The sequence below is a fragment of the Vigna unguiculata genome, chromosome 5, assembly GCF_004118075.2.
Source record: "Vigna unguiculata cultivar IT97K-499-35 chromosome 5, ASM411807v1, whole genome shotgun sequence".
NCBI classification, from domain to species: Eukaryota; Viridiplantae; Streptophyta; class Magnoliopsida; order Fabales; family Fabaceae; genus Vigna; species Vigna unguiculata.
Genome location: NC_040283.1, coordinates 10,180,710 through 10,189,050, shown reverse-complemented (window position 1 = coordinate 10,189,050; position 8,341 = coordinate 10,180,710). Strand labels below are relative to the sequence as shown.

General features: G+C 30.9%; 1 protein-coding gene, 1 long non-coding RNA gene and 1 other non-coding gene across 3 annotated transcripts; 1 reads left to right on the top strand and 2 right to left on the bottom strand.

The window, feature by feature from the left end:
- Positions 1-747: 747 nt before the first annotated feature.
- TRNAY-GUA lies at positions 748-835 on the bottom strand. The gene is given in 2 exon segments: positions 748-783; positions 799-835. It is a non-coding gene; the product is annotated as a tRNA-Tyr (tRNA).
- A 975-nt stretch (positions 836-1,810) lies between these two features.
- Positions 1,811-5,396, bottom strand: LOC114185777 (vacuolar cation/proton exchanger 3-like). Its single transcript, XM_028073688.1, has 11 exons — positions 4,948-5,396; positions 4,374-4,441; positions 4,202-4,230; positions 3,714-3,910; positions 3,386-3,598; positions 3,049-3,297; positions 2,865-2,918; positions 2,668-2,784; positions 2,484-2,574; positions 2,329-2,393; positions 1,811-2,248 (listed from the first exon to the last, which is right to left on the bottom strand). The coding sequence occupies exons 1-10, from the start codon at positions 5,215-5,217 to the stop codon at positions 2,332-2,334; spliced, it is 1,350 nt and encodes a 449-aa protein (XP_027929489.1). The 5' UTR covers positions 5,218-5,396; the 3' UTR covers positions 1,811-2,248; positions 2,329-2,331.
- A 2,009-nt stretch (positions 5,397-7,405) lies between these two features.
- On the top strand, positions 7,406-8,323 carry LOC114186365. Its single transcript, XR_003605026.1, has 2 exons — positions 7,406-7,481; positions 8,029-8,323. It is a non-coding gene; the product is annotated as an uncharacterized LOC114186365 (long non-coding RNA).
- Positions 8,324-8,341: the final 18 nt, after the last annotated feature.

Below are 8,341 nucleotides of genomic sequence, written 5' to 3'. Positions count from 1 at the left end.
TAGAACTAGTAATTAGAACTAGTAGCTAGAGTTAGTAACTAAAAATTTTATATTGGTTGTTGGTACTGCGCGTTTAAAATTTAATAAAAGTACATTATTATAATAGTGGATAAACGTTATTAATATTATAATAGTGGATAAACGTTATTAATATATATTAAAAATTGAATAAATTAAGTTACAAATTTCATGTTTTCACTAAACCAGTTTAACACAAATTGATTATTTATTTTTTGTTGGCATCGGTTGGAGCTGGTCCAGAATTGTTTTTGTCGAACATTGGTATGAGGCCCATCGACCAAAACAATCAAATATGGACCATGAAAGGTTAGAATATTACTTCCTGCACCTTCACAATTACTAAATGCACTTTGGCACTAACATTAAAATATTAAAATACTCTTTTTCATTACACAACATTACCAGTTCAGAGGAGGAAGAAGAATGCTGCATAAGAAAAAAAAACATGGAAAAGAAGTTTGTCTTGGAATTTCTTTTCAGAATGCATTTCATATATTCTGAAAAACTTGTTCTATAAAACGTTTTTTAGAAAGTGTTATATATTTTTTGAAAAATTATTCTGAAAATCATATTTCAAAAATCTTGTTTTAGAAATCTTCTTCCAAAAAATTCGAAAAAAGTCTTATTCAAATTTCGGAACATGAAATTAAAAAATTACAACAAAAAATAAAATGTTTGCGGGAGTGCCAAATGCAAAAACCAAAATTTATTTTCTTCAGCAAAAGTTCCGACCTGCCGGATTCGAACCAGCGACCTAAGGATATCTATTCAAATCAACTACAGTCCTCCGCTCTACCAACTGAGCTAAGGTCGGTTTGTGATACAGGGTTATAACATGAGTAAAGACTGTCTTTTCCACCGAGAGAGTATATTTAATTCTATTTACAATTTCCTTTGGACACTCTTTCTACATATCTTTAAGAAAATACTCTTTTCAATAAATATTTCTGAGATGTATATTTAAAATCTTTCAAACTTTGGAAACTTTATTTTTAAAACTTATTCATTTGATAAGATTTTGGAAACTAAGTTCCAATATGAATAGGATTAGTTACGTTTTCGAATTTCTTTTGTCAAACCTTTAACCATTAGGCACATTATTGAAGTTATTTAATGGAATAAGATATATTTGTTATAATTTTGCAACTAAATTTTGGAGATAAGTTTATGTTGTATATACATGTTCTTTTAAATAACCTGATACATAAAACAAGACTAAAAAAAAGAGTGACATAAATTTAATATAAAACTGAGATATGATATAAAAAAAAGTGACATAAATTTAATATAAAACTGAGATATGATAAAAAGAAAAAATAAGATATCACTTCCCTGGGTATATAGATTTAGTAAGGCCAAAAATATATCATCTTTCGGGATTCACTACTATAAATTTTCATATTACATGAGATTTTTCTTGCAAATTTGTTAAAAAAATTTGCAAGAAAAAACTTTTTTATGTCATTTTTTTCTAAAAATTTTAATTGGTAGGTAATTTCTTCGTGTATAATCATTTCCTACAAAATTATAAAATTTGTAAGTATTTCTTACAAAATTTGTTGCAAAAAATGTTTATACAAAATATTTTGCAAGAAAATTGGTAGCAATTTCTTACAATTTTTTTTTCACAACAAAATTTGTAAATAATTTTTACGAAAATATTTTTAAAATAAAAATTAGTAGGAAATATGAGTTTTTTTAATAGTAATTATGATTAATGAATCCAAAATTAAGGTATGCATAAATTAAACTTCTGTTTATTTGAAACTCATAAAATCTTGAACAAGGCTTTTCAAAATCACAACTAAAATTGATGATAATCTTTTGGAAACATAAAAAGATGAAGAAAAACCAAACATAATATAACTTTCAAAAGGTCGTACATAGAGTAGTAGTAAATAGAAACAAAATAAATACAAGAGATCTAGATATTCTGCAAACTGAAAAGAGATTCTTTCTAAATCAAACTCAAACAAAGAACAATCTCCACTTATTGGCATCTACTGAAGCACAGGATCAAAACCAGCTCTCTCATAGAACACACGTATATGATTGATCATCTTGCACAGTGCTCCATTTGCAAGTACTATTGCAAACTTCTTTTCTTCCTTCTTTATGGATATATGAAAGTGATCAGAATGAAACAATAACCAATCCAATTGAATTTGATTTTGGGTTTGGATGCCACCATTCTTCATCTCATGAAAGGACAAATATAGGCCAAAGCCTGCAATCCAAGTTCCCAGTTAACTTCTGAATTTTTATGCCCACTCAGGGATTTTTATGTGCCAATAAGTTGCTACTTACCCATTAAGCACTTAAAACAGCATTAATGGCTGGTTTAGGAATGACGTTTGTAACATCACCTTGGTCTGTGAAAGATAAGTGATCAAATTTTAGGCATGAATAACTAATTTATAAGAATATCGTAACCATTTTGAAATTTGACATATTTTACTCACTCAAAGGTGTTCTTTCTACGAAGAAGCAAGCTCCAATAACTATGTAGCACAGCAGCAGAATAAGGCCTTTCATGTAGTGAGAAGTACCATCCTATATAAATACGAGTGGTTTTGTCAATGCTTATATATATTCCATTAGGAGATTAATATAAGGTTTTTGTCTCTTGAAGTTTGTTAAATATACCTGTAAAGTGAAGCTTGTGACTATTATTGCCAAAGCAACTGAACCTGTCTCTAGGATGTTGAAGTTCAAATCCATTTTGATACCCATTGTCCAAGCAACGATCACACACAAAGGGACCTATATATTGTAGTTGCATAATCCCTCATCAAAAGAACCAGAAAAAAGAAGAAGAAACTGCATCAAAAGAAGAAACTTACCACAAACATGGCAATCTGAGTTGCTGAACCCAATGCAACACCCAATGAGATGTCCTGTGGTCAAAGCATATACTTTAGTTTCCATGAATTTCATATTTCCTTATAACACTTATGGGTTGGCCACTAAGAATATTATGCTTAATAAAAGGAAGTGTGAAGTTAATAAACACTCTCAAGTTCTCACCAGCTTGTTCTTGAAAGCAAAAATGATTGCTCCTGCATGTTCTGCTGCATTGCCAACTATTGGTAGCAAGATTATGCTGAGAAAGCTCACAGACAAACCCCATGAATCTGATGCATCCTCAATTGTATCCACCACATATTCAGACAACAAAGCAATGAACACAGTCATCCCAATCAGCCAAGCAATGCCACTCCAGAGTCCAATCACAGCTTGTTCATCATCTGAGCCATTGTTGTCATCTTCATCCTCCTGATCAATTCACACAATGTTAAATAAAATATTGGCATTAGTTAATTGCAAACCAACTTCACCATTTTCATGATTCAAGAAACCTTACATCTTCAGCTTCAAATAACTGCCTGTGTGTCCACAGTTGAAAGATGATGTAAACAACATATGCAATCAGCATCACAATGCTAGAAGCTCTAGACAAGTGGAGTGAAGGGTCAACAGTGAGAGCAGCTGAGGCAGCGCTATATTTGAACAGCATTGGAAGTAAGTAGCACAACAGTGCCAACAACAGCATAAGTGAGTTCACATCTCCTTGTCTCTGTAAAGTAAATTCTTAATTAACGTTAGCAGTTGTTCCATTACTAAAAAGACACTAAGAACTAATGAAAAATATACAAAAACAAGAAGAAAGTGTAAGTGGATTTTGGTCTTACTCTGTCATATTTTTGTTCCAATCTAACGTTTGCAATGCCACCACATAATAGAGAGGTTCCAAGAACCAGAAGAAGGTTTGAAAGAATAGAACCCAATAGAGAATACTTGACCACAGCAATTTTGTTACTGCTAAGGGCAAATATTGCTATTATGAGCTCCGTAACATTCCCACATGTCGCGTTCAGAAGTCCTCCAACTGTAATTGAGAACATGAACATTTAGCTGTGATGATACCACAATCAATTTTACTTAACCATTTCTTGGTGAACTCTTTTCTATTGTAGTTTAAACCCATTCCAAGATAAAAATAGCACATGGTTTTCTCTCGAAAACCAATAGTCTAGAAACTATGATTGGTGCAACAGTGTCAGAAGAGTCTTGATTCATTGTCGTTTATATTTTTATGTTCCAAATTAAAAATTAACCAGTAAAGAAAATTTTCATTGTCAGAAAACTCTCCAATTGATGATGCACTCATGATTCATACCTGTAGGACCAGTGTAGAAGGCAACTTGTCTGCAGTATTTTGAAGGCACGATCACCAACACAAAAAATAGAGTGAGAATCAGCAATGAACCCAGAAACAAAAATGCTTGTTGTGTAACAAATAATCCAGAGATAAAAAGAAATGGTGCAACAAGTTCATGGAGGTTTCTTACTCCGTGATGAAGCTCACTCGTTCAGCAAGTGGGGTAAGTCCAAGCAAGCTCAACACGAACACCCAAGGCTGTTCATGATAATAATAAAATATAAAACATTCAACAGTCATATATGAGGTAATATAACTGCAAATGATTACCAATAGAAAAATCAGTTTGCAACATAAATCCTTTGATTGACATGAATTTTATAGTAGTTTCACGTGACCGACAAAGTTTTGGAACAAACTTTGAATGTTTAAAAAAGGAACCGCCCTCAATCATAACTTAATTCCGTGCCGTATTCAAATACAATCCAACTATTTTTAAATTTGGTTGACCATGGTGTTTATAGAAAACGATTCATAATTTTACTGAATGCTGAATTAATTACTTGCAGATGTTTCAGAACATTTGTTCATGTGTTTAAAAAACTCAAGTTATTTATCATTCACAGAAATTGCTTTGAAATGATCGTATTATCATAACAGGATTGATATAAGTGTTCTATAGCCATTTGAACTAGCTATCGAACACTTATAAAAGAAACATGTGTTTGAGAGGTTGAATGGAGCAATGAGAGAGAATAACTCACTCTTCCAAAGCCACAGTACTCAGCAACAATGGCAGCAGGAATGGCAGGGATGAGAATGGAAAGCTTGGTGCCAAGAATAACTTCTTGCAAGTTGAGAAGCACGTTTCGGAGAGTGGCACAGGGAACCTTGGAAACAAGAGTTCGATCAGACTTCTTGCGAAGTGAGTTAGAGGACTTGCTGTGTGCAGTGCGGCCATGTCTCATTTCCCTGGTCAAAACCTTCGGGTTCCCGTTCTCCAGTAGCCATGGTTCATGTTGGTGAGAACCCATTTTTGTTACCTGCGTGAGGTTTTAGCTAGAACAAACACAAGGACACAGGGAGTGCAAAATGTGATGCAACAAGCCTTTCCTTTTTGCTGCACAGACCCCAAAACTACAGAGGGTATCTTCTTGCTGTTCGTATAGATAGCTACGTGTGCATGTATTTTTGTTGGTGAAACAGAAGAAGCTAAGGGTGTATTTATAATGAACCTTTTGAAATCTTGTGGGAACCTTCCTCGAAGTTTCCCTTGCTTTTTGTTATATAAGATTATCTAATAATTCCTCTTAATTGTCATTCAGATGTGAAAAACTAAACCTAGTTAATATAATTTTCATTCGGGTCTTAATCGGTATTTAACATGCAAAACAAAATATGCATCCATTGTTGTTTCAAACAAAAAAATAAGGGTTGATGATAGAAACAAGTTACTTATGACATTGAAGAGTGCAAAGTACAAATCACTGTACGGTTATACTTTACGTTGGAACTTGACTTCAAAGAATGTCAATTGAATGGTGAAATAAAGTTTACATTACATCATTTGTCTTACAAATATAACACTAATAATTAACAATACTATTATAATTATTAACTTCTCATTCTTAAATCAAGATGTTAGAAGACTTTTTTTTTCTTATTAAATTACTACTGTTTCAAAATTTGATTTAAATAAAAATATAAATTACTCTAGATTTAGTATTATAGTACTTTAGAAGAACATTTGTTTTATTTTCAAATGTCAATAGTAAACTTATAGATTTATAAAATGAACGTTGTGTTAAAGTAAATTTTATGGACTAAAAGTGATTTTGTTGAAAACGAAAATTGAAAAAAAAAATTATTATACTGGCCAAGATAAAAATTTAACTCATTTAAAAAAAATAAAAAAATAGACATCAAAATTAAAATTTGTTTCTTATTTGCTATGTTGCACATATACGATACGTGTATCAGATATGTCGTATCTGATACGTCGATACGTTTATTTTCAAAATAATAATATATGATACGTAATTTATATGACAGTAATTATTAAAAACATAATAAATATATTATCGTAATTGTGTGAGTCCAAATTAAAACTATATGTACTAAAGTTGTCAACATAAAAAATATAAATTATTGTTATCATAAGTACCACTCCGATACTAATTGTTAGGATCAAGCGCTTACCATTTGACCAAAAGCTATAACTATTAGTCAGATTGAAACTCTTTTTATTTAAGCGTGTAAGAGCCCGACCCACTTGACCTCTATTGCGAGACAATTGATGCCACCTGCAACAAAAGTATGTTAGAGACCAATTATAATTTTTTGGAACTATTTTATTAGCTGTCAATAATTTTTAGTTTTTAAATTGGTACTCAAATTGGTCACTACATAGTGACTAATTAGTTTTTGTCAGTAAAATTGATCATTATCTTGTAGTGTACTACAATTTTATAAATTAAATGCTTCATTCATAAGTATCCTAAAGAATGATATACGGATATGTGTGAACAAAGATACATAATTCAAGTTGTAATATCGGTACATTATAATTTATTTGTTTGACTTAAATTCACTTTTTGTTCTCTAAAGTTTTACAAATACACAAAGTGATAACATCTTTCGGTAAACAATTAGGTTGTTTAATTTTGTAAGATTAAATTATCAAATTTATAATTAAAATATTATAAAGAATAAAATTATACACTTGCAAAATTATAGGAAGAGAAAGTGAATCGAAAAAAAAAAAAGTTAATTTTTACTTGACATTAAGAAATTAAAAATCAAAATTTATAGTTTTTTTTGTGTTCATTGAAAGTACAAAGGAAAAAAAAATACAAATTTGACTTCAATACAAGTTTAGATGAAAGATTTGATGGAAGTAAAAGGATAGTAAATAAAAAGCTAACTTAATAATTTTACACATGTGAAAAATCTTATTATAATTAAGTGACAAGACACTTAAATTAAATTACACTAATTTGTATATTTCTCTTAACCATGCACTATTCAACATACTGTTTTGCATATGAAAGATAGTGTCCTGACTGTGCAAGACAAGAAGAAATTAACAAAGAACTTCAATGCTGGGAAGTAGCCAGACATTATTGACATTGAAAGTGGTAAGAAATTTCCCATAGCAAAAGACATAAAGTGCATTTTATCTGCTCTATATATTGCTCATAATCTTCTTGCACAAAACAATTGTTCAAGAGATTTAGAGAAGAAACCAGACTTGGTCCTAGTTTTTCTCAGAGGTTTGGGAAGAGCCACATTCCTCAAGGTACTGCGTCCTTCACTTTCCTTCACACTTTCACGGATTCGTTGAACTCGTCACTGTTTTTTTTATCACACATTCACGTTATCATTCATGAAATTTCTCTCTCCTGAAATATTATTAATGAAAGATAAATTATATTTAGTAGGGTTTAAATATTCTAAACAGGTATACACTAAAACATTCAGAATTAAAATTACCTTTTTAAGTAGAAAATAAAATAAGGAAACTTCTGTACATTTTAAACTTTTACTTTTACTTTTAGGTTAGTTACCGTTATTACTTTACATATGATCAAATGAAATCTCTTCTTCCCTTTTTCTTTCTGCAAACCCGTAAATAATAAATTACAATTCAATCATAGTGTTTTATTTTAAAATTTTCTTGTTAGTTTTCAAAAGCCAAATCATGCAATATAATCGGGGTCAGGGTAAAGAATGTCTGCAGACATGAAATATATTGTTTAGGATTAATGTTGGTCTATATCATATAATATAAGAAAAAAATCTCCCTTGATTAATTATTCTCCATTATTGTTGCATGTCTTCTACAGATTCATCATTGTTTGATTGGCTCTGTGAACACTGCAGAACATGGTTTTGATCAACTTATCAAACCTCTTTATTTCTCGTGACTGTATGGTGGTTACAGAACTATCACACCTTCCCTATCTCTCGTGACTATGGTAGCACAGAGGGACCGCAACCATTTGTCTTTATAATCAGTGTGTTTTTACTTTCAAATTTAAATCTGACATATCAAACATGAACCTTATTATGATCTCAAGATATTTGTAACCGTACCATGTGGCTTGAAATTTTTAGAACAATACTCAGTACTGTACTCAACCATTTCTGATATTTTGT